The sequence below is a fragment of the Eublepharis macularius genome, chromosome 4 (genome assembly GCF_028583425.1).
Source record: "Eublepharis macularius isolate TG4126 chromosome 4, MPM_Emac_v1.0, whole genome shotgun sequence".
NCBI classification, from domain to species: domain Eukaryota; kingdom Metazoa; phylum Chordata; class Lepidosauria; order Squamata; family Eublepharidae; genus Eublepharis; species Eublepharis macularius.
The window spans coordinates 7,368,149-7,394,664 of record NC_072793.1 but is presented as its reverse complement, the minus strand read 5'-3'; the positions used below and the strand labels follow the sequence as shown (position 1 = coordinate 7,394,664).

The window sequence follows — 26,516 nt, the reverse complement described above, 5'->3', positions numbered from 1 at the left end:
AACCTGGAGGCTGGGAACACTATGACAGAGCATGCAACAACCCCCCCCCCACACACACACATCGCCCATTTATTTGCAGGGTCAGCCCCATTCGGTTCCGTCGTACCCGCCTCCCTCCCCCTCCGGCTGCAGCGGCCACGGCAAGACCCGCGGCTCCGACTCCCGCGGCCGACGAACCACGTGCCCAGCCGCCCTTCCGCTCTAGGCCGCGCCGCTCGATGCTCCCCGGCGGGCGGACTCTCTCGGCCTAGCCAGCCGCTCGCTCTAGGCCAGCCACTCTCGCGGCGCCGCCCGCCCGCCCGCCCCAACCGAGCGAGCGAGCGAGCGAGCGAGCGAGCGAGGGCGGCCCTGGCCGGGCCTGGCGCGGGGCGTGCTGGCGGCGGCGGCCTCGGCGGCGCGGCTTTCCTGAGGCGCGAAGGGGGGCGGCGCCGTCTCTTCCGAGGCGCTTCGGGCGCCGCGCGAGGCCCGGGCGAAGCCTCTGAGGTAAAAGCGGGCGCGACCGGCAGCGACTCAATCAGGGCGCCAGGCGAGGCGAGGCGAGGCGGGCGCGGCCGAATCAACGAGCGCGAGCGGGGAGAGGAGAGGAAGGGCGGGAAAGGGCGCCGGGCCCGGCCAGGCGAGGCGAAGCGAGGCGCGCTCCTGGCCTCAGCGGCGCTCGGACCCGCCTGTGGCGCAGACGCCCGAGGCCGGCCGGGGGGCCAGGCTCGCCCGCCTGCCCGCCCGCTCCCCTTCCCTTCCCCGCTGGCGCCCCTCGGCGCCGGCTCCTCGCGCGTCTCGCCCTTTGCGCCCGGCAGCCCAGCCCACGAGAGAGCGGCGAGACGCTGCAGGCCCGGCTCTCGAAGGCGCGGCTGGACCCTCGTCTGGCTCTTCTCTCGCAGACCCACCCAGAGACGCTGGGCCCGAAGGCCTCGCACGCAGGCAGGCAGGCGCACACACAGGCACCCGCCTCTTTTTTGTAAAGAGTCCAGTAGCACCTTTCAGACTAACCAACTTTATTGTGGCATCAGCTTTCGAGAACCACAGCTCTTTTCGTCGGATGTATCTAGCTGAAAGAATAGTTGCATCTGACGAAGAGAGCTGTGGTTCTCGAAAGCTGATGCCACAATAAACTTGGTTAGTCTGAAAGGTGCTACTGGACTTTTGACTATTTTGCTTCTACAGACTAACACAACTAACTCCTCTGGATTATTTGGAATTACGTTGTTTATTATTTTACTGTGTTCTGCTTTCCTTTTGTGAACAGCTTTAAGAAGGTCTCTGGAAAAAGGCAGCTTTTAAGTTATAGAAGCTCAAAATTTTTGGATACACTAATTAGAACTTCACCTGAATGCTAAAAGAGTCAGCACAAAACCTGTGTTCAGCCAAATTTTTTCCAGCGCTTAAGCACAGTTGTACCATTTGAAACCCATTTACTACAGTGAACTTAGAAGGGGTATAATTGCTTAAGATGGCGCTGCTGGTCTGAAGTTTTCATCTTCCTACCTAACCCTTTTTAAGTGAAATGTGCATTTTCTTTCCTTGGAGGGCCTAATTTTCATTTATATTGCTATTCCTCTTTAGCTATACCTCTTTTTATGCTGTTTTAATAACTTGTTTGTATGGGTAATTCGTATGGGGATTTTTTATTACTAGGTTTGATTGTATTCTGTAAACTACCAGAAGTGGTTTTTCTGGAAAGGTGACATTTAAATGTTCTGAATAAATAAAAGTTCAAGCATAAAAATGCCACATAGAATAAATAATTAAAACATCTCCCAAATATTAAAAGAGCCGTTACAAAACCAACATGCAGCCAAAGGCTCTTCTGTACAACTGTGCTTTGGGCTTTTCCCTTTAACTGCAGAAGTGAAAGCACAGGTCTTCATTCAACAGCCCATCCCGAAGGGATGGAACTGCCAGAAAACAAAGTGTTGTTCCAGGCTATGATAGTCCATCTATTTTACAGAGGCAACCAGAAGCAGGCCCTGGTGAGATTGTAGGATCTGCCTGTGTTTGTAACCTGAAACGTAAGGGATGTTTATATTTCTTAGGAGTGTACCTTGAGCAGAAAGCCTTCAGGTTTAAATCTTTGATTGACTTTTTAGATATATACTAAAAAGGACAAATGTGTTTAAAAACGCATATGTTATACAGGTATGTTACGAAAGAGGTGCTGCCTATCTCTCTTGAGTAACACATGCCTGTCTCTTGTGCAACAGTCAGAGAAGAAACAAACTCAAGTTTGTGGCTGCAAATCTTTTGCTGTTGGACATCTCTGATGAGATCTTTAATCAGGGGTGCCTACAGAATGGTCAAAAGTTGGACCCACTGCCGGCACCAGGGTTTCTGGCACCCGCAGCTGCCCCCATGTGCGCACGCACCCCCCCCCCAGGACTGCGTGATGACATCACCACATGATGATATCAACAAGCAGCAAAGCTGGCCCCATTGGCCGGTGGGTGGCTGGGACGGCGCACGGAGACCACCCATGCTCCGCACGCTGCCCCGGATGCCTGCCATGTCTAGCCCGCGGCTGCTGCATCTGGCTGGGGGTGTGTGGTGGTGGCGGCACGGGGCTGGCTGCTGTAGCAGCTGCGGGCCAGGCATGCCAGCTCCGTGGAGCACGCCTCCGTCCCCGGCACCCCCTCCAGTGCCCGTCTCACTGCCTCAATGGTGGCACCGGCCCTGGTTGGACCCCCCCCCCCCCACACACACACTTATTTTTCTTACTTTAAGGGCCGCCTTATTATTCACTTGGTAGGGAACAGCAGCCCAGTAATTGCAAATGTGTGTTTTGTTGTATATTTATGCCTACTTGTAAAATATTTTACATTTTTTAAAAGGTACTTGTAAAATATTTTACAAGTACCTTTTAAAAATGTCATGGCTCTCTCCATGGGGGGAGGGCATCAAGTGAAGTCTCAAATCAATTTGTGGTTCCGTGGTGAACTCTGGGAGATTTTCCTAGACCCTTCTAATGCTGAATGTGACTTTTTGCATGTGGTGCTGTATAGCTGTTTTGAAAGAGAGACTACAGGGATGTGTTCTCAATTAAAAGAAGTGTGTAAGGTACTTGCATATAGAAGTAGACAGAATCCATGTTTGATGCTTCACTTTGAACATAGTTCATATTTAGGTAAAGGTAGTCCCCTGTGCAAGCACCAAGTCATTACTGACCCATAGGAAGACGTCACATCCCGACATTTTCTTGACAGACTCTTGTTATGGGGTGGTTTGCCATTGCCTTCCCTAGTCATCTACACTTTACCCCCAGGAAACTGGGTACTCATTTTGCCAACCTTGGAAGGCTGAGTCAACCTTGAGCCGGCTACCTGAACCCAGCTTCCACCAGGATCGAACTCAGGTCATGAGCAGAGAGCTTGGACTGCAGTACTGCAGCTTACCACTTTGCATCACAGGGCTCTTCTTAGTTCATATTTATTAAAATACTTATATCTGGTACTTCAAATATATAAACTTACCTCTGTCGATTTCATTTTTTTAACTATTGCTCGTATACCATTTTTCCTTCACACCCCTCCTCCAAATCCGCTTTCAGTTTAACCCCTTAGTTCTCATTTCCAACTAAAATGAAGCGTTCACATGTGAAATTGGATTAACTCACTTTCAACCCTTCTTACTCTTACCTTACTCATTTCCCCCCAACATTTGTTGTCTCCTCTACTGTTGAAAATTAGGTTGAAGATTCCCTGGGCCGAGGGCCACTTCTTTTGCTTATGTTCTTCTGTCTGTGTATGTATGTATGTATGTATGTATGTGAAATGTCTTGAAACGACCTTGCTGTATACATGTGCCCAAAGCAAACTCTGATGCATGCCATAAATACATCCATGTAATATTTAAGGTTACTACCAACCTCCTTTTTGTACTTACTGCATCAGATTAACATGGCTGCCCCTCTGATGTAGTGGTTAAGGGCAGCCGGACTCTAATCTGGAGACCCAGGTTTGATTCCCCATTCCTCCACTTGTAGCCAGCTGGGTGACCTTGGGTCAGTCACAGCTCTCTTAGAGTTCTCTCAGCCCCATCCACCTCAGAGTGATTGTTGTGAGGATAATAATAGCACACTGTGTAAACTGCTTTGAGTATGGCATTAAGTTGACCTGAAGGGTGGTATATAAATTGAATGTTAGGATGACTAGCAACAGCGCCCATTTTTTTAAAAATGGTCTGTAGAAAATGGTGCACAGGAACGCTGCCGGGGAGTGCTCCTGCGCTCCACAGCATGCAAATTTCAGTCCCAAATGGGTCCAATTCGGCCTCAAATTGGCCTAGTTGGGGGGTTAAACTATGCCCTCCCATCCAATGTCACCTTCCATCTCTCACATATCCTCCTGGTAAAAATGCTTTATAGATGGTGAAAGGTGAGCGTCTAAATTATGTGCTGCTATGCTTCTGATTTTTTTATATTTATATAGATGTAGTAGTTTTTAAATGATGGTATGTAGTATTTTATGTTTTTTTAATGGTAATAATGGTTAATTGTGCAATGTGTTTTTAAGCCCTGTTGTGATCTGCCCTGAGCTCACTGGTGTGGGGAGGGCGGACTATAAATTGAATAAATTAAATTAAATTGAAATGGGCCAGAATTGGCCCACTGTGGAGTGCAGGGGCACTCCAGGGCTTGTTGCACCACTCCAGCAGTGCTCCTGCACTCTGTAGCAGCCTGATTGAGACCGAATTGGGCCTGTTTGGACCGGAGGGAAGGACCGCCTTGCCTGGGCTTCCCGCCTCAGCAGCAGCCTGCTGAGGACCCTCCTCACCTGGCCTTCGCACTGCTGCTGCGGCCTGTGGAGGGATGGGCCCACCTCCCTTGGTCTTCTCTCCCGCCCCCAGGGCTTCATGGGCCTCCAGAAGTCCTGAGCAGCACCAGGCCTTCCTGCAGCTGCGCTAGGCCTTTCCAGGCCTCTGGAAACCTCGAGGAGGCGGCGGGGAGGCAAATCATGTTGCCGACGACTCGCTTCTTTCCCCCACATACTGTGCCTGTGCAGGGATAAGTGAGTCATCGGCAACACAGTTTGCCTCTTATGTCTTAGGATGATGATGAGCTCAAATCAATGACTGTCGATTGCACTGCCATTTAAATTAAAGTGGTTTTAAATGAACCATAGATGGAGAGTAAAAGAAGAGAAATAAAAGATGTAGCAGGGGCAGAGATAGATTCTGAATACTTAAAAGAGTAAGAGTGGTAAATATTTTTAGGAAGAGCATCCAAAAATTGGAGAGAAGCTAGAGCAAAACAAGAAGACTTGAGTAGCACAAGACAAAAGTCTAAAGAAAAAATAGGTTGGGGGGTTGAACACTGACAGCTGTTTATAAAGTGAACTTTGGATGGCGGGGGTTGGCCATCAAGTCATTGAAACCCTGTGAGGTCTTCAATGCAAGAGACATTCAGAGGTGGTTTTCCATTGCCAGCCCCTTCTTGGTGGTCTCCCATCCAGTGTGACGTAGCGGGATGTAGAACCAGTGTGGTATAGGGGTTAAAATGCCAGACTAGGTTCTGGGGGAGACAGGCTGGAATCATCCCCATTCTGCCATACAAGCTCACTGGGTGACCTTGGGCCCGTCGCACCCCTCTCAGCTTAACCTGCCTCATGGGGTTCTTGTATAGATAAAATAGAGGAGGGGAGAATGATGGAAGCCACTTTGTATCCTCATTGAGGAGAGAGGCAAGGTATAAATGAGGTGAATAAATGAAATAAATAAACAAATCCAAGTACTAAACAGGGCTGACCCCACTTAGCTTATTGGGCTAGCCTGGACTATTCAGGTCAGGGCCTAGTTGGATATATAATCACATAGTAAGCTTACCTCGTGGTTGTTACTAGATCCGTAATAAAATTCTCCTTGCCAGTAGGTAGGATACTACAGACAGTCAGTCGGTGTTGCTGACCAGGGGCGCTGCTGGACGTTTGTGGCTTGGAAAGGCTGTATGGTCGTCATGAGCCTTGTGTGTACTTGCCTCTCTACTAAGCTGAGCAGAGGCTCGAGTTCTCTAGAAGTGGGAGGGGAAGGAAGAAACTCAGTCTGGGCCAGGGAAGTTTGCCACACAGGTGGCTGTTCTGGTTGAAGCGCTTGAACTAGTTGAAGTCTTGAACTGCAGTACTTGGTCAGAGGTTGGCTGGTGAAGAAAGAAGACCAGGAAGAGGAAGACCAAAAACATCATAGTTATCAAAACAATTACCAGAGGTTGAATGAGTGTTTTGAGGTAGAAAAAAAGATCTTAGCAATATGAAACAGGAACTAAGAAGTTGTTGTTGGGATAAGAAAGAGAAGAGGTGAAGATAAACTGATATGATCAGCATAGTCAAAGGAGAGCGGTCTAGAGGCAGCAGAATTTTCTGTGGAGCAGATACTCAAATCCAAAATGCATATCAAGTTAGTTGTGAAGTGTACATGCATTTATAATCAGCCATGTAAGTGAGGATTCAGTACTTAATTTAAAGGTGCTCAGTTTTTTGTTAAAGACTGGTTTTGACACCGTTAGAACATTCCCAGCTACCCTTACACCTAGAGTATGACTATGTGGCAGCATGACATTTTTACGTGACCAGGCAGTTTAGGGTTTTTACAGATTTGATTGGAGACAGGCTAACAGTCGGTAAAAGTTTAACTGCTCTTCAAAATGTTAAAAATACTGTAGCAGTGACAAACTGTTTTTGTAGAAGTCCAAGCTTCTTTGGCTAGTTGAAGCTATGATGATTGTTTTCCAGGCTTCTCGTGTCCTGGAAACTTTGGCTTCAGTTAAATGTTTGTGTCGAAAACTTGAAGTTGACATATGTTTTTCCAATTGACTACAGAATTCTCTCAGCATCTAAAGTGGTTAATTGGAATAGTTTCTTTCCTCCCACAATACACTAAAATACCAAAGAACTGGCAACCATCTAAAACGATGATAGAAGTGCCCTACAGGCATGTAAGAATAAAAAATAAAGTGTTTTTTTCTTAAGGATAATTATGATAAGATGATGCTGTATGATGATGTTTTTACAGTTAACTTGGAAAAACGGAGGCTACTCACAAGTATTGGCAAAAATGTAGAAATATCAAATTACCTAGGTACTACTGAGATACTACTGAGATACTGGTATTCCAGAGGACACTGTTGAAACAGAACATTTATAATTACAAAAACTTGGCATGTGAAGAATCAGTGGTGCTTCTTTTGCATCATATACCTATATAACACAGAGTAGGCACCATATGTCAGTGAAAATTATCAATAACCAACTACTAGTTTGTGGAACTTTGTTTAGTAGATTATATTAGCTAAGAAGCCACGTCCTCCAGTTTGCAGGATCTGAGTAGGTCTGTCAGAGAGAGAACGTTTTGGAGGTCTTTAATTCATAGGGTCGCCATAGGTTGGAGACGACTTGATGACACATAACACACACACACACACACACACACACACACACGCTAAATATCTTGCTAGTCAAGCCAATGTATAGTGATTGGTTTCCATTTTTATCTTTTGAAAGAATGGCGATTGGATATTTTATAAAATAAATTTAATCCTGGAGATGAATATCTGCTATTTTGTATGGTTCATCCACTTTAGTAGGAAAGAAAGAGGTATGATTGTGCACACAGTAAATTCAGTCAATGTTGTTAGTTAGTGAAGTTGTTTGATATATAATATGATTAGTTGTAATATACCTTTTTTGGGTTACGCCACATTTCTCATTTGATTAAAGAACTTTGAAGTATGTATCAAGAATAAAGAATAGGGTAGAGAGCCAGCATGGTACAGTGGCTAGAGGGTTGGGTTTCAGTTCAAATCTCCCAGGTTCAAATCTCCACTCTACCGTGGAAGTTTGTTGGGTGACTGGGCCAGTCACACACTCTTCAGCCTTACTTACCCCACAGGGTTGTTGTAAGGATAAAATGGAGGAGAAGAGAACTGTATTAGCTACTTTGGGTCCTCTCTCGGGAGAACAGCAATAATATACATGAAGTTAAATGAATAAATAAAAATAGAGAGAAAATGTACCAGATAACTTTGGGGCAATAATAATTTTCAGAGAATTCGGAAGGTGGTGTCATTTGGAAAGCTAGCATGCGCACTACATATAAAGTGGGTATTTTATAAATCAGTTTTATAAATTTTATAAATCAGTTACATTATAAAATCAGTTATATTTTATTGGGCTCAGTTTTGGTGGTAAAGGAGTATGACATTTTCTGGTCTTAGAGATCTTAACCGAGGATGTTATTTTTCTTAAATACTATCAAGTATTCCTTGCACACATACAACAACTTCTGTCTCCCAGAACAGATTTAATGTGTCATCAGCTTGGTGACTGGTGGTAAGAATACTACATTCTCTAGGAAGGTTTTCCTTTGCTTTTTATCAGTTAGAGAAGGCTGCTTGCTTGCTTGTGTGTCTGCATTGCTTTTTCCAGATTAACTTATTGCAACCTAAATAACAGAATCCGGTGCCACTTTGAAAGATTCAGTTTATTATGGTGCAAACTTCTGTGAGCCACACCCCCACTTTGTCGGGTGCACATTGTGTTGCTTTTCATGAGCTGCGTGTCTCTATTCCAAAGTCTAATCCCATTTACTCCAAGGATAGCCTATATAAAGGACTGGTTAATGGGGGGGGGGGGGGGGAAGCAGCTAGAATTGCAATTCTGTTTTAGTTTTCAGGCAGGGCTTTTTTTCAGCAGGAACATGGGGGAATGGAGTTCCGGAACCTCTTGAAAATGGTCACATGGCTGGTGGCCCCGTCCCCTTATCTCCAGACAGAGGGGAGTTTAGATGGCCCTCCACCCGCTTGGCAATCCCTCTGTCTGGAGATCAGGGGGTGGGGCCACCAGCCATGTGACCATTTTCTCCGAGGGCAACCCGCTGAGTTCCAATACCTCTTTTCCCAGAAAAAAAGCCCTGGTTTCAGGTCTACTTTGAGAAGTATATGTGAGAAACAGGCTTTTTGTAACATTTATCATAGTTTTAGTTTAATTTGTCCTAAGACTGCTAAGTTTTCATTTCCCCTAAAATAATACCTGCTGAGGAGAAAGAACATGATGTGAACATTTGTGCTCACTGTTGTGTTGCATCTGAACTAAGCTATCTGTATGACATATCTTATATAATTACTGTGATTAAGACTGAAAGGACTGAAGAAGCACTTCAGTCTTTTTCATTATATTGTCTTTTATACTCTGAGAGCATTTCAGGTTTCAGGACTCAGCTCCTGTGGTTGCTCTCAGCAGGGAAAAATCGATGACTCATATTTCCATTGAGAGAAATATAGCTTCCAGTTTCTCAGCAACGGCCCTCGCAATTGTTTCAAATGTTGTGTAACATGTTCAGAACTAGCTGATCATCTTTTAGTGCCTTGGGGGTATTTTTATTGGCGCTCTTGGTGCTATTGCCTAGGAAGGACGTAATAGTGCTACAGATACAATAAAACGGATTGCCATTCTATGGGCATTGACCAATTTTCTTTGGATTTGGGAACCAGCCAAAAAAAAAAAAAAAAGAGCCAGATCAATTTTTCAGCCTGCAGGTCTTTGTATTTTAATGACCACATTTTCTAGTTATTGCTACCATAAAACATAATCCTAACTTCTGTTCATAGTTTCTCATAATTTTATCAATGCTATGGCAACAACATTGTAGCATATAAATAAATATAGAGGTGACCATGGTTATCACCAGCACCATAAAACGTGAATCTCTAACCCTAATCTAGCTTCTTCTCCCCAGTTCCTCATAATTTCCTTACTGAGTTTAAAAAGCTCCATTTAATTGAATATTAATTGAGCCAGTACAGCAGGCAGCTGATTAAGAAATGAATTTATCAGCTCCCACCATTAAATGCTGTAAAGGACAGTTTGCATATAAACCGTGCCAAGATATTCATCAGGTTCTGAAGGTAAGTGGAGTGGAAAGACCTCAACTTCTTTCCCCTCTTTAGGAAAATATCTCTTTGTGGGGGACAAAGGAGATGTTAGAGAGTAAAATATACTGATGCAAAATGACAAATCAGCTTTGTACTTCCGCTGAGGATTGCTGAGAGACTACAATAAAATCATGGTTGAAAATATTAGGCACCCCAATGAAATTTTAGGTAACCTGGCCCCTGAGATTTGTCAAGCCCTGCTGCTACACGTTGTCGATTCAGAAAGTTCTGAAGCAAACCGGAGTGCAAAGGTCTCCTTCCTCTTACGGTTTTTCCTTTGTGGGAAAAGATCTATTTGGGTGGGGCAGGAGGAGATCTTGTCCTATTAAATCCCCAAGCAAGCAGAAGAGAAATGAGATAAAGTGGATATAAAGTTCCGCTGGTTTCTCTAGGCCCAAGGAATGCATATTGACTGCTCCCAGGAAGGAATGCAGGAGGGCAGACATGATTCGTGATGGGATTGACAACAGGACTAAAAAAATGTCTCGTGCCCTTTTAACAGAGGCTTAATGTGTGGAAATGGACAGCTGAAGCTTTTCATGGCATGGAGGGTAATAACATCACTTAGTATATAATATCCTGTTAAAGGCACAGGGCGTTTTGTCCTCCGGGCAGTTGGCAACCCTAACGGGAGGGAACAAAGAATAGTACTTGCCAGCAAGACTGTGGGGTGTTCTAACTCGTCTTGGGAAAAGTCAGTATATAACAGCCTTTTAGTTATGATGTGAAATTTGCTATTTAATTGTGCATTTTGGTTTATATTTAGATTCTTGTAGGTTGACTATGGAAGAAGCACACAAAACCAGCAGTAGCAATTCAGCAACACCCCCACAAACTCCATCTTTACAAGGTACCGCTCTACAAGCAGCTCAGCTTTCTCGTGTTTCTCATCAGGTAAAGAAAGCGACATAGGCCAGGTCTTCTGAGGAATATTTTAAGTAGGTTAATTGCAGTTTTCCTGTGCTACATTGCTTTTTATCAGTGTATTAAGTATGCTTGTATAATTTCAAGAGGTTGTTATTTTAACATGGCTTTTGTAAATGGAATAAAAATGCATCCAAATACACTAGATATTGCTCCAGTGGAATTAGCCGTGTTAGTCTGTAGTAGCAAAATCAAAAAGAGTCCAGTAGCACCTTTAAGACTAACCAATTTTATTGTAGCATAAGCTTTCGAGAATCACCGTTCTCTTCATCAGATGCATGGAGGGCAAAAAGAGAAACTGGTCAGATATAGAGGAGGAGAGGGGGGGGTAGATGCAAACCTCCTTCTGATATGCAGATGCAAACAGCTCCTTCTGATGTGGAGATCAGTTTGCTTCTGTAAAGGTTCAGAGGACTTAGCCGTGTTAGTCTGTAGTAGCAGAATCAAAAAGAGTCCAGCAGCACCTCCAAGACCAACCAATTCCACTGCAGCACAAGCCTTCGAGAACCACAGCCCTCCCCGCCAGATCTTTGTCAGATGCATCTGGCGGGGAGGGCTGTGGTTCTCGAAGGCTTGTGCTGCAGTGGAATTGGTTGGTCTTGGAGGTGCTGCTGGACTCTTTTTGATTCTGCTACTACAGACTAACACGGCTAAGTCCTCTGAACCTTTACAGAAGCAAACTGATCTCCACATCAGAAGGAGCTGTTTGCATCTGCATATCAGAAGGAGATGTTTGCATCTACCCCCCCCCCTCCTCCTCTATATCTGACCAGTTTCTCTTTTCGCCCTCCATGCACCTGATGAAGAGAACGGTGATTCTCGAAAGCTTATGCTTCAATAAAATTGGTTAGTCTTAATAAGGTGCTACTCGACTCTTTTTGATTTTACTGGATATTGCTATATCCCATAAAATTCAAACATATTCTTTGTTGGTTTTAGACCATTTTCAACAATAACCTAAATGGATCAGCTCAGTTATTTAATTATTTATTTGACAACATTTATATCCCACCTTTCTGCCCTCACAATAGCCATCAATGTGGCTACGAATTTAAATGTATATACTAAAACCACATTATAAAACCTTTAAAATCAACCAAAAACATTAAAACAATTAAAACCAGAGCTTAAAATACATACAAAGAAATAAAAATAACAATTAACACATTGGGCATGAAGAAGGGATCACTGAGGGTGTGCAAATGAAACAAAAAAGTCTTCACCAGCTGACAGAAGATGGCAACAGAACGGAGCAGAATCTCTCTGGGGACAGTTCCAGAGTTTTGGTGCTACAGCTGAGAAAGCCTCGGTTGCTCTCCTGGGTTGCCGCCTGCCCAGTCTCAGAAGGTGGGGGCACCCAGAGCAAGGTCTCGAAAGATGACTGAAGTGGTCGGGTAGGTTCGTAAGGGAGTAGGTGGTCCTTCAGATATATGTGGGTCCCAAACCATCAACACTAGCGCCTTGCATAGTGCCTGGACACAAATTGGGAGCCAGTTTAGATGGGTCAAGGCTGGAGTGATATGGTCCCTTTGACCCACCCTGGCTGCAGCATTCTGCACTAGTTGAGGTTTCCAAACACTATTCAAGGGTGCAGAGGAGTTAGCCGTGTTAGTCTGTGGTAGCAAAATCAAAAAGAGTCCAGTAGCACCTTTAAGACTAACCAATTTTATTGTAGCATAAGCTTTCGAGAATCAAGTTCTCTTCGTCAGATGCATGATACAGAGACTGGTCAAATATAGAAGAGGAGGGAGAGAAGAGGAGGAGATCCAACGGGAGGCTGCTGAACTGGAATTCATATGCAAATTTGACTCTGTCAAGCTGGGACTGAATAGGGACTATGAATGGTTATCACATTATCACAGGTAATAGATTTCCTTTACAGAGGCGGGGTCTGGGGGAGCTCAGTGGCACCTGACGTGGGCTTTCGGGGACCACAGATCTCTTTGTCAGATGCATCTGGCAAGGAGAGCTGTGGTTATCGAAGGCTCGTACTGCATTGGAATTGGATGGTCTAGCTGTTTGGCTGCTGCAAACTCCTTTGAAGCCAACTGATCCACACACCAAAAGGAGATGTTTACATATACTAGCAAAGGAATGTTTTGGTTGCACCCTCCCCCCCTAATTGCCTCTTCTCTCTCCTCCTCTTCTCCTCCCTCCTCTTCTATATTTGACCAGTCTCTGTATCATGCATCTGACGAAGAGAACTTGATTCTCGAAAGCTTATGCTACAATAAAATTGGTTAGTCTTAAAGGTGCTACTGGACTCTTTTTGATTTTACTATTCAAGGGCAGTCCCATGTAAAGCACGAAAGGGAAAATATTGCTGAGGCCCTCTATGTTGTTATTTAAGAGTCACTAAGTTAGAATACTTTAGAAAAGTTTTCTTATAATCATAGAAGCAGAACATTCATGCTAAAGCGTTAAAAAAACAATGATTAATCTGTTGTTCAGTTATTTAGAAATTTCTGCTTTGAAGAAGTTACCTGGCCCTAGCAAAGAACACTGAAGCAAAATAAATGCTGCAATCCTGTAAGCCCTGATGCTGTGCAGTAAGCTGTGTTGAAAAGAATAGAGGCTGTGCTGCTCGCACCCTAAAATGTGCATCGTTAGATCCGGATGCAGATTAAAAAAATCAGATCTTAATCGTTATGTCTTAGTATTCTTGCACTTTCCCTGAGAAGCTTCTGAAGGTCGTGGTTGGTTCGACTGCCGGAGATGATCCTTGAGGCCATGTTGTGTGACCTCTTGTAAAATGCATACAATAGTTAACATTTCTCAAACCTCAAAGTTAACGTTTGTTGAAACTGAACCACTTTTTAGAGGGATGCTCAATCTGAGCAGTTTGTCCCAGTGGAAATTCAGTACTCCAGTTATGCAATCTTACCTGCAGGCACTTGGCTTTATTGTCACTGAGGTGTGTTTCATGATTTAGCTAAAAAGCTGTTGGTTTATTTTAGATGTCTCTTAGAAGTCCAGTGGTACAACTTCCAGGGGATCAAGTCCAGGGAGTCATTCATACAGTCCAGGCTTCCTCCGTAATTCACTCACCGCAAGCGCAGTCAGCACAGGTAACTATTAACTTTCTTTGGAAGCTTTATTGTCAGCTCCATTTTAGCTAGCCTGGCACTGTAAGTGAAATGATGGTATATTTTCCAAGGTAGGGAAGAGAAATGAAAATTCAGGTTAGCACAAATTTCATGTAAGTTTGCTGGGATCTGTTTTTGTGAAAATACTTGGTATTATATTAGGTATTGTATATATTAAAAGCAAAAACAAGTCCATGTGAGTGGCTATAGTTTAACAAACTAAGATATAAAAAGAGATAAGGAATAATCAAATATATTTGTAAATAGTAAGATTAAAAATTATCTGAATGAATTATTCATCTGCTACTTGTTAAATGCAGTATCCAATGAATAATTGGAATCTGTGAAATAACAGGCGTCAGTCAAACATTTCAAAAAGGGATCATGGCCTGTGATGACTAATATTTGTTCATGGCAAGCTAATGATGCAGAATCCTTTGGATTTAGCCATTATTTCTGTTCATCCTCTAAGGAAGTGGCCGTGTCTGACAAATCTGTACAGGCAAAGTAAAACGTTCTTGCGCTGCATGGGGTCACGCTTTGCATAAGTAATTGCTGTAAAGCCTCAGCTTTGCATCTATCTATTATAGTGACTGAGGAAAAGTATAATACTAAAGTCCCCGTTCATGTGTGGATGCAGTTGAATGGCATTTAGCAGCATCCCATTTAAGACTCTTTATAGCGCTAGTGAAAATATTTACAGTGAAATTGATAATTTCCTCACATGATTGTCCTGTGACACACCAGCCTATTTCCTGTGTCACAGCATCACTTCCTGTGCTACCACTAGTATAATGAATCCACAGAGTGCATGTTCACAATGAAAATCTAAACTCCCAGCCTGTGAAAAATGCTTAGATAGGTTGGAGAACCTGACATCTTGAGGAATGAGAAACTGAAGTTCAGGTTCCGTTGCTTTGTGCTGCGGTAGGCTTAGGAGGTTCAAAACATGGGAGAGACCAAACATGGGCAAATACGCTTCATTATGGACACCCTGTCAGTAACAGTACAAGTCCCAATAACTCCAAAGTTGCTTGGTTGGTGTTGAGGCAAAGTATACTTGTCAGCTCCTGCCATTCCTAAGCAACTAGTTTTCAAGAAGTCAGGTGCAGCCTGGGTATGTGTGTGAGCGGGGGGGGGGGGACACAGTCAATCCCAAAGCTGCCATTCTGCTACTACTATTGAGAGAGGATTCTATGCATGCTTGTATATATAGGATCATATATACGGGTCATATATCTCGGGAATGGCCCAGTGGCCAGTTGACACCTGATGATGTGGACTGTACACCAGACGAGAGGCTCACACTTGCAGTAGAGGTCATACGGGGAATCGGAATGCATTGGATCTAAAAGCCTTGTACCTAGCTCTCCAGCCGAGTATTTCAGCATTACACATGTCAAGGTGATTCATGCGCGAATTGGTAATTTACCAATTGGTGTAGTGCACCAAATGAGCTGCCACCCTAAAAATAAAATGTAAGTTCTTGGCTGGTAATTAATTTTGTTCTTGCTGAGCTTAAGATTGTTTTTCTGAGAGGACCAGAGCACTGCTGTAGGTGCCCAAATTGGATTTGCAGCATGCCCCTACAGTCCAGGTCACTAGTAGCTGCACTGTCCTTATTGGAAGAGTGGGTAGTGGAGTGGAGGTTGGCTGGGCTTACCGACATATCCCGTGACTGATGATCAGACAGCATCTGTCCAGTTTTTGTCCTCAGAGCCTCACCTCTTAATCTTGAGCGGGAGAGGACTGCGCTCTGTTGAGCAGTCTGTCAGAAGAGGCAGGCTGCCTTGAAAGGGAGCTGACGCAAGTGGAGAATTTTTCTTTCTCTTTGGAGGTGGAGAGGGGAAATTAATTGAAAGAGAAACTATTCGGGTGGGCTGTAGGAGATTAGTGACTTTAAAAACAGAGAATATTTGTACTATTTGTAGGACAAAGGGGTGGTAATCACAGTTTGCTGTTATATTCAAACTAGTTTGCACTCTTGCTGCAAAACGGGATTCTGAACAGGAGTTTATTCCCAGTTTGAAGCCTTGGTTTGAAGAGGAAGTGCAAACAGTAATTTGCTGGTTCAGACATAATAGCAAGCCATGGTTTGCCAGAGATATCTCTAATGGGACCACCATGTGCAAAGGGGTGAGGCAGTATGCTAGTCCAGAGATCTCCAAGGCTTTTTCATTTAATGACAAACTATGGTTGTCCTTACATCTAAGCAAAATGTACCAGAATGTTTTGTTAGAACAGGTAGATACATCGGTGTCCGTCTTGAGAAAGTGAGGAAGCTTCTCTTAAAGTCTATATCCAACTAATGGTGTTTGGCTACTTAAACAATGTAATGCCTACATATTATGCGTATATACATAAGATCAATAAGTGGTTGTTTTTGTTTTTGATATAGAGAACTCGACTCCTGTAATTTCTGTAAGATACAAACAGCGCAGCTTCTGGGCTAAAGATAGGAAGAAACTTAGCACTGTCTTTGTATATCTTTGTATAGTGACAGAAGCACTCTTTTTTGTTTTTGTCTTACTTGAATAGCATACTTTCCCACCAACTGTGTCTCCCTGTGGATCTTGGGTTACTACTTCTCAGTTCACTAAATAAAAGAGCTTTGTTACTGTGTTTCTTTGAGAACACCAGAAAAATTATCATACTTTGCCAAATTGGCATAGGATGCACAAATAATAAAACCTTGAGTTCTTGAGAAGCCATTATCTAAGCGTGTGTGTGTTCCTTCAGTTTGGAATACGCACACATGCACAAATTCCTATGGAGTTCTTTGCAAAGGAAATTTGTTTTAATTAAATTTGAGATTTGTTTTAACTAAATCAGAGCTTTACTTATTTTCGCTCGCTGCAATTCTTGCTCCTTCCCACCCAGTCAAAAGCAGAAGACTGGTAAACATGCGGCAGCCCTGCTAATGCTGGCACTAGCTGCACTGTGGGTAAAAATGTCATCTTTTTAACATGCTTAAACACTTTGACTCACAATCTTCTCATGTTTTAAGCATAGTGTTTATGGTTCATACGTATTTTTCATTGTATGTTTTTCACCGCACCGTTTAATGGATTAGAACAGGAGTCCCCAACGTGATGCACACCCATTGATTTTTAGAAAGTGGGTGGGGACAGTTGGTTTCTGATTGGCCAATGGAATTCTGATTAGCTGTGTGGATTTTAAAAAATATTGCTTTGGCAGCGGCTGCCAGCACAGCATAAAGATGTTCACTGCGTGATTGAAGTTATGCAAAAATGTGTATGCAAGAAAACATTTTAAAGCAATATGTTCATTTCAAAAGTTGTACTGCTAAACAGGGCTTGTGCCTGACATACTAGGGAGTTACTATTAGAGTTATGCAAATCCCCAACATTTGCTCCACCCCTTTTGACAGCCATCTTGTGGTTGCGTCCAGCACCCTGTGTCACAATTCAAAATGTGCCTGCAGGCTCAAAAAGGTTGGAGACCCTGCATTAGAACTCTCATCTCTATATATGGGAGCAGGTTTAAAACTAATAATAATAATGAACATTGCATGCTCTTAATTTAATAAACTTGTTAATGCAAAGTCTAGAAATAATTTTTTTTTGCAAGTTGTTGGGGACATCCTATTGCTTTATGAAATCAGTTGCTTTTACCAAAAAGTTGCATCTTGCTGGCTTATTTGCTATTATACAAAATGACGTCATGTACATCCTTCAGGTATCTTTGTCAGAAAGTGAAGATTCACAAGATTCCTCAGACAGCATAGGCTCTTCACAGAAAGCCAGAGGTATCCTTGCACGTCGTCCATCTTACAGGTTAGTGCTTTATACAAAAGTATAGTGCTTTATACAAAAGATAGATTGGGTATCCTCCTTATGTATAGACCACCTACCTCCCCCATAAGCACTCTTTCTGAGTTGGCAGAGCTGCTAATAGACATGGTATTAGAGACACCTAGACTTATGGTTCTGGGAGACCTCAACTTCCATGCTGAGTGTTCAAAGTCAGGCCCGGCTCAGGAATTTATAGCTTCCCTGGTAACCCTGGACCTCTCTCAAATAGCGTCAGGCCCTACACATGAAAGAGGCCACACACTAGACTCAATATTTTGCTCTGAGCCTTTAAGAGGAAGTCTTATTTCAACATTGGAGGTTCGATCTGAACCATGGTCAGACCATCATCTGCTGAAGACAAAAGTGAATATAGCCCCAGCACCCCTCAAAATGGGAGGTCCAGTTAAAATGATTTGCCCACAAAGGCTCATGGACCCTTCTAGATTCCAAAATGCCTTGGGGGATTTTAGAATCCCAGACACATGTCCCATGGTAGCTGCTGTAGGAGTGTGGAATGCAAAGCTCCTTGAAGTTATGGATGCTATTGCTCCTTATCAACCGCTCCAGCCCTTGGGATGGATGCCAGCCCCACGGTTTACTGTGGAGCTGGCTGATTTAAAAGAGTGTTAGAAGATGTCTAGAAAGTTGTTGGCAAAAAACTCACACGGAAGCTGACAGCATGCTACAGAACCCACTGGAGGACCTACGAAGTGGAAATGAAAGCGGCAAAGAAACGATATTTTTCGGCAACTATTGAATCAGCTAGTTCACGACCATCCCAATTGTTTAAGATATCCAGACGCCTCCTAACCCCTAAATCTGAAGCTCTGCAGTCCCAAGAACAGACAATTAGCTGCGAGGCCTTTGCTAAGTTTTTCACTGCTAAAATAGCACGAATAGGAGTGTGCACCTGGAAAAAATTCAGTTTTCCCGCTTCGTGTTTACCCGAAGCAGGAAAGTGATCTGTAATACCCCAAAAGCCGAAGTGGCAAGCCACTTTGGCTTCGGGTATTTAAATTACTTCTGTATGCTCTGTAAAGATTTGGAGCATACCAAAGTGAGGGGGGAAGCTGACTGTCTCCCAGCCCCCCAATTACTCCCCCCTCATCTACACCCCAACCCCGCCTCACTTACCTGGCCGTGGAGCAAGGAAGACAACCAACTGGGCAGTGGGGAAGTGCCCAACCAGCTCCTGCGGGACCCATGCCACCTTCTCCGTTGCCTTAGCAGCCAGCAGGGCAGCGGGAAAGCCCAGAGCCAGCTCCTGCGGGACCCATGCCACCTTCTCCGTCGCCTTAGCAGCCAGCAGGGCGGCGGGAAAGCCCAGAGCCGGCTCCTGCGGGACCCACGCCACCTTCTCCGTCGCCTTAGCAGCCAGCAGGGCGGCGGGAAAGCCCAGAGCCGGCTCTTGCGGGGCCCGTGCCACCTCCTCCACTGCCATAGTGGCTGGCTGGGCAGCGGGAAAGCCTGGAGCCAGCTCCTACGGGGCCCGCACTGCCTTCTCTGCCACCTTAGCAGCCAGCAGGGCGGCGGGGAAGCACGGAGCGGGTTCCTGCAGGGCCTGTGCTGCCTTCTCCACAGCCTTAGCAGCCAGCTGGGCAGCAGAGAAGTGCAGAACCGGCTCTTGCGGGGCCTGTGCCGCTGCCGCAGCGGTCAGCTGGGTGGTGGGGAAGGCCCGAATCGCACGCTCCTAAGCGCGAATACGCTCTCATCTAGATGCTAGCTGCAATGCAAACAAGATCAAAGAAATGCTTAATACACCATCTAGCTTACATTTGGACTGCTTCGAAGGAATCACAACAGATCTGAACAGGATCTTGATGTCTATGAAAGTCAGTACTTGTGCGCTCGTTCTTTGCCCATCCTGGCTTTTAACATCAAGCAAGGACCAGATAAGTGAACCCCTGAGATTTATTGTAAGTCAATCGCTAACTCAGGTCAGCTTTCCCTGGCAGCTCAAACAGGCGGTTATCCATCGCTACTTAAAAAACCATCCCTAGACAAAAATGATGTGGCCAATTATTACCCAGTCTCCAGTCTGCTCTTTCTGGGCAAAGTGGTTGAGAGAGCAGTAGCTGACCAACTCCAGACCTGCTTGGATAACTCTAGCGCTCTGGACCCTTTCCAGTCAGATATCAGACCAGGGCATGGGACAGAGACAGCACTGGTAGCATTAGTGGGTGATCTCAATCTGAATGTAGACAAAGGCCATGCCTCCTTATTGCTTCTGTTGGATCTATCTGCAGCCTTTGGTACAGTAGACCATGCCATCCTGTTGAGGCATTTAGAAACAGAAGTGGGCATCAAAGGATGTGCCCTAGACTAGTTTAAATCATTTCTCTTGGAGCAGACACAGAGGGTGGCCATTGGAGATCAGCTGTCTCCAGAATGGGAACTATCTTGTGGGACCGCCTCCCTCCCTATGTCCCTCCACGGCAGCTTCACTCATCTGAACAGGATCTCCTGCAGGTGCCAGGCTGCGCACGGGTGAAGTCAGCAGCAGCCCATACTCGGGCTTTCTCTGTGGTGGCCCCTACCCTGTGGAATGACCTGCCCGAGGAAGTCAGAAGAGCCCCCACTCTCCTGGCTTTTTGGAAACGATGCAAAAACCATCTATTCAAAAAGGCTTTTTACTCAAATGGGAGGGCTGTATTGTAGGGAGGGGGTCTCAGATGCTTTGCTAATGAGTTTGGGACCATGGACTTCATCACTATATTGCCTTACGTATTATCTGCTGCTTTAAATATGTACTCTTATGTACCACCAGTGCTCCATGTTGTCTAATGTCAGTCCTAGAATTGGTTATGTTCTGCTTCAGTATTTTTTCTGCTCTGTATTGGATTCTTGCTAATACTATGTCTTTTAAACTTGTATCTATTTACCCTATGGCATTGTTTATGGAAATGTCCTTGATACTGTATGGAAATGTCCTTGATACTGATGGTTCTAATCTCATACTGTGTAATCCACCTTGAGTCTCAGTGAGAAAGGTGGGTTATAAATGACATACATACATACATACATACATACATTTCAGATATTCACTTCAACTACACAGCCTCTGTGGGAAATGCAGGCTTGAAGTACCAAGCCACAAACCTGATTTTGAAACACACCTGTAAGAACTCTCTCTCTCTCCTCTGAAACAGCTTTTTCAGTTATACCCTCAGAAGATTTCTAGTCACATAATAGGCTAGCTGTTTTAAGAAAGGATTATCCTAGATCAAGAGAGCCCCATGGCACAGAGTGGTAAACTGCAGTACTGCAGCCCAAGCTCTGTTCACGACCTGAGTTTGATCCTGGCGGAAGCCGGGTTCAGATAGCCGGCTCAAGGTTGACTCAGCCTTCCATCCTTCCGAGGTCGGTAAAATGAGTACTCAGTTTCCTGGGGGTAAAGTGTAGATGACTGGAGAAGGCAATGGCAAGTAACAAAAGTCTGTAGGATAGGAGGGTTAAGCTTACACTACAAAAACAAAACGAAATTACATATATTAATTATTTATTTATAAAGTGTACATAGCAAGAACAATAAAAATTTTACAAGATAAAAGTCTGGATATCAGACAACATGGTAAAAACATGTGTGGGTCAGTAATGACTCGGTGCTTGCACAGGGGACTATCTTTACCTTTATCTAAATATGAACTGTGTTCAAAGTGAAGCATCAAGCATGGATTCTGTCTACTTCTACATGCAAGTACCTTACACACTTCTTTTAATTGAGAACACATCCCTGTAGTCTCTCTCTCAAGACAGCTATACAGCGCCACACAGGTAACCGGCTCAAGGTTGACTCAGCCTTCCATCCTTCCGAGGTCGGTAAAATGGGTACCCAGGTTCCTGGGGGTAAAATGTAGACGACTGGGGAAAGCAATGACAAACCACCTCATAATAAAAAGTCTGCCAAGAAAATGTTGTGATGCGACGTCCACCCATGGGTTACCCTAGATCAAATTTGTTGTTTTACCCAAAGCCACATTTACCTTTATTAGTGGATTTTAGTGGATTTCATAGTGCTTTCCTTCAAATTCCACAATTTGAAAATAAAAAATGTAATGCTCTAGAATGTGCCTCAAATTAAATAGATATTGCTACTTGTTAGTGAAGATTTTCTACAAAACGAGCCTAAAATCTTTTTTATACTATTTTTTACAGAAAAATCTTGAATGACCTTTCTTCTGAGGACACACAGGATAGGAAAGGAGATGAAGCAAATCCTGGTGTCTCTACTATCTCATCGATGTCTGTTCCTACACCTGTCTATCAAACCAGCACTGGACAATATAGTATGTATTAATAATAATCTGCATTGGGTTAACTGGAATGAGATTCAAGGTTCATTTCGTATTCATGTTAATAGTAGCTTGGATTCAAAGCTGCCCTTCCATTTACAGAATGACTCCTTCCAGGAAGATGCCTCTGTGAACAGAACCACAACTTTGTATCCAATCCCATGGGTCAGTTCAGGTGTAACATAAATCCATAGCTGATTTTAACTTTTGTTTGTTTGTGAGACCCAGGTTCATCCCAAAGTGATATTTAATCCTAACTTGTCTCAGCAAATGCTGGCTTCAGTGCTGTCACTCTCTCAGGGCCAAGCTACAAGTGACAAATGACACTTGAAAGACAAGTGGATTGAGTGGAGGGCAAGTGAACAGGGAGGAATACACTTGCCATTCAAGTGTCATTCGCCACTTGTAGTTTGGCCCTCACTCACCTCTCCATCAGAGACTCGCCTGAAATCTCAGCCTGCCCTGCAGTGTCCAACGAGTGGAAAACACACACCACACTATCAGCTCCTTGGAAAGGCGGGTTATACATATTTTTAATTAAATAAATACATTTAATTAAATAAACTAGCTGGATATTGGCTGCTGGCAGCCTGAGGATGGGGGGCGGAAGCTTAGCTCAGGGACAGCAATCAGCTGCTAAGCCACAGAGAGAGAGAGAGAGAGAGAGCTGGGAAGAGAGTCAAAGAAGTTGTAAGGCTTTCATGTTAACCCGTTTCTAACCATAAACCCAGGATGATAAACTCGTGCTAGCTATTTCAGTGCTACCTCCACATACTCTCTCAACCACACACCCTCCCATGCATCCTGTCTCTGCTCTAAGGTATACAAGATGGTTGGTGCAGATGGTACATACCTGTGTGTGTGTGTTCATGAGCACACACAAAGAGACCCTGTCTTACTAGAATGTCAACTGGAGTCCCCAACCTCTCAAAAACACCGTGAAAAGCCCGTTTTCGTGTACACATGAAATATATATGAATTGTTTAAATGCACTTGACTGAACAGAGAGAAAGCAAGCGCCAAGTAATATCATCTATGAATGCTAACATAGATTGGATAGAAACGGGGGGTTACTCTGCACTGAGAAATATTGGGATATGAACTTGTTTTCTTTCAATGCAATCCCCCTCATTCCATTGTGTCAGTGTAATGGATGTGAATAGATGGCTGCGTAAACCACTTTGGAGCTGGAGCACAGGCAGTTGAGATATGCAGGACTTCATTGGGGGGATGCATGGAAGGAGCATGCCACAGCCCTGCGTTTTTAAGAGAGCAGAGGCAGGGAGGGAGGGAGGGGTCTCTTGGGGCATCTTGCACTGCAGGCTCCATGTCAAGAACAGGAGCGGGGGGAGTCTGGGTACTCGCAAGAGCAGTTTTCTTTTTGAGCAGCTCTTGCCAGCCAAGTATGCATGAACCATTGGCAGCAAACAAACCAGGATTAAGTTTAAGGTTATTTGCATAGTTAAGACTAACTTGGTTAATCCAGCTCCATTCGTGCCTTCAGATCTTGGTTTGAGGTAGCTGAACCAACCATAGTTAGTGCTGTAGCGTGGGTTTAGGTGAGATCAGTTAGCTGGCTTAATAAAACGATGATGCTGTGTTGAATCTGAACTGAGTCAGTGTCTAGAGATGACTTCTGAAATGATGTTATTTTTCTGGGAATATTTTTCTATTTGTAAATCGGAATTTGCAAGTGGCACGGTTCAGATGCAGCAACAAACCATTACATGAACGTGCTTCACATTCTCCCTTCACTCTTCCCTCCCTCAGGGTTTGATAATTAAATTGCTTGCTTACGTTATTTATAGTCCGTCTTTCTCACCAAGACTCCATGCGGATTACAAAATTTAGCAATTCAATATAAACAGTGTAAGAAATATAATAAGATTGAAATACAAAGTTGGAAACAGTGAAGTAAGAATAATATAGATATGATGTAAGAATTGCAAAAACTGGATTGCAGAAAAGAGGAAACCGTGCAGGATAAACAAGAAATGCATATACTGAACAGTGCCATAAACTACAGCCCTTGTCCCCTGGTAGAGGTGCCCTTCTGAACAATTTCATGCCACTACAGTCCTGGTCCACTTCATAAAAATGCCCTCCTGAACAGTCCTGTTCTACACATTCCGCAGAATAATAGAAGCGAGGGGGCCTTCCTTGCCTCCTCAAGCAGGTCATTCTTCCTGAAGCTTCTGATCTTGACCTTCAGCAGACTTTGCTCACCTGAGCACAGCTGTCGCAGTGGGACATATTGGGAGGGGCAGTCCTTTAGATTGGCGAGTCCTAGGCTACGAAGGGCTTTGTAGGTGGTAGACAGCAGCTGAAGCCAGGAACTAACTGGTCTGCTTTATTTATATGGAGTGACTGGAGGACAGGCGCAACACGCATGCCTTGCCTAGTTCCAGTAATAATTGAGCCCCAGTGTTCTTTACCTGTTGAAGTTTCTGGGTTGTCTTTGCGGGCAGACCCATATAGATCATGTTACAATAGGGGATTGTCTAGCCTTGAGATTAGCATGGCATGGATCCCTGTTGCCAGGTCAGCCTGGTTAAGGAAGACAGCCATCTTCTAGGCTTTCTAGGCTCCCAGTTAAGATGGTAGAAAGCATTTTGGTTCTTGGGTTAACTTGCTTCTCCAGCAACAATGCTGGGTCTAGTATGACCCCAAGACTGTTAACTGAGTCAGCAAGAGCCAGCTGAACCCCATCGGACCTGGGAAGCACAGCCCCAGAACTGAAGCCTCCCCGGCCAGCGTCACTTCTGTCTTACTATAATTCAGTTACAGTTGTTCCCCTTCAGCCATTTAGCCACATCAGCCAGGCACTGGCTTAGGACCTCTGCAGCAGAGCTGAGCAGCTGGACAAAGAAACACAGAGCTGGGTGTCACTGGCATGTTGATAACACCCAACTCCAGAACCACGATGGCTCATGACGGCTTTACATAGAGATTAAATAGCATGGCGAGTCTAGCTGAGTCTTCTGGCACGCCACAGGACCAAGACCCACACTGATGAAAAGGCGTCTTCAGCAGCAGCCCTCTGAGTCTCATCCCTAAGGGGAGATACGAACCAATCCAAAGCACATCCCCAGGGCCTGTTTCTGCTTCCCTTTTTTATAAAAAAAGTTATGCTTTCGTGGCAAATGATAGTATGTCCAAACCCCAAACTGTTTCTGTTCCCTCCAATGCTGGATTCAAACTAGGATTTAAATTAGAGTTTGGTATACTGGTTTGGAGGAGAGGGAACAGAACAATAAGCGATTCAGACATAACTGCATGGAAAAGGAGAATTCGTGCAAACTAGTGATCCCCCATACCCATTTGACATCCATGCTTTGCTATTACAGAAGTGTTTCCCATCTCTTCTGGTTGCTGAAGATGTTGTATACAAAATGAAATTAAGTAATTGCTCACAGGCAAAGAACTGTATTTAGTGAAAGATTTCTGTGGCGACTGCACCACAGTACTTATGGCTGTTAACGGTGTCTTCTCTGATTCATTTTCATCATCAGTGTCTTTTCTGTTTTGTTTTTGTTTTAATCATAAGTTGCCATTGCACCAAATGGACCATTACAGCTGAGCAGTCCTGTTGCAGAAAGTGTGCAGGGTTTGCAGACATTTACGAATGCTGGTGGAACTTCACTGTTACAGTATGTACAGACATCGGATGGTCAACAGATACTTGTGCCCAGCAACCAGGTAGTAGTGCAGAGTAAGTATCTCCTTTGAAGCATTTGGATTTGTTTGCTTCTTATACCTGCCTAGTATAGTTCTAGTGACTGATTCCTACTTTGCTTGTAGTACTTGAGTGGCCTTTCCGAAGTAGCCAGACAGGTTTTCATTATGGAAAGGTTTCACATCAAACTCTAATTCCATTCCTAGTTTATTCAGAAGCAAATATAGCTGTATCTAGCAAACTCCATGTTTATCAGATCCTATACATTTAATTCCAACATTCTTACTCCATCGGTACCAATTCAGAGATTCAGATGAGTTTTAACAATTATGCTGTAACAAGTTAAAGCATAATTCTAGTGTGAAATATTATTAAACGCTTCATAGGCATGGCATCAGTAGAGCCTTGAGGTGCTCTGGCTCTATCAGGTTTACAGCATGCATGAACTGTGGGAAGGAGGGCTGGCCCTGCTCAGCAAGCAGACCAGACAGAGATTAATGGATTCCCCAAGTCAAACTGGAAACTAAAGGGAGCGCAGGAATGAACTAGCCCTCGAACTTACTGGGAAGTTCCTAGGGGGACCAGGGGAAGCCAACACCAGGCTGAGCCAGGTGGCTTCTGTGATGCAGACGAAGCTGGAGGGACAGCTCACCCCCAGGCTGCAGTGGCAGTGGCAGTGAGTATAGGGTGAGACTACACTTGTTGTTGCAACACTCCGGGTCCCAGCCAAGTAGTTCTTGCAGCACTGAGCCACTTGGGTCAGCTTGGGTCTAGGCTCTTTTAACATCCTAGTCTACTCCTAGCAACATTTGC

At 44.3% G+C, this 26,516-nt stretch overlaps 1 protein-coding gene across 4 annotated transcripts in view; it reads left to right on the top strand.

Moving 5' to 3' along the window:
- The first annotated feature begins 237 nt into the window (after positions 1-237).
- The window catches only part of ATF1 (activating transcription factor 1), a 32,925-nt gene continuing 6,646 nt past the window's right edge, over positions 238-26,516 (top strand). Inside the window, exons 1-6 of one of the 4 annotated variants that reach the window (XM_054975883.1) lie at positions 238-483; positions 10,677-10,804; positions 13,792-13,902; positions 17,620-17,717; positions 21,891-22,021; positions 25,575-25,739. In XM_054975883.1, coding sequence (XP_054831858.1) covers positions 10,694-10,804; positions 13,792-13,902; positions 17,620-17,717; positions 21,891-22,021; positions 25,575-25,739 — 616 coding nt within the window. In that variant the 5' untranslated portion in view covers positions 238-483; positions 10,677-10,693. Of the gene's footprint in view, positions 484-10,676; positions 10,805-10,827; positions 10,849-13,791; positions 13,903-17,619; positions 17,718-21,890; positions 22,022-25,574; positions 25,740-26,516 lie in introns of those variants that run through there. The other 3 variants (XM_054975885.1, XM_054975884.1, XM_054975886.1) reach the window with 3 other exon arrangements.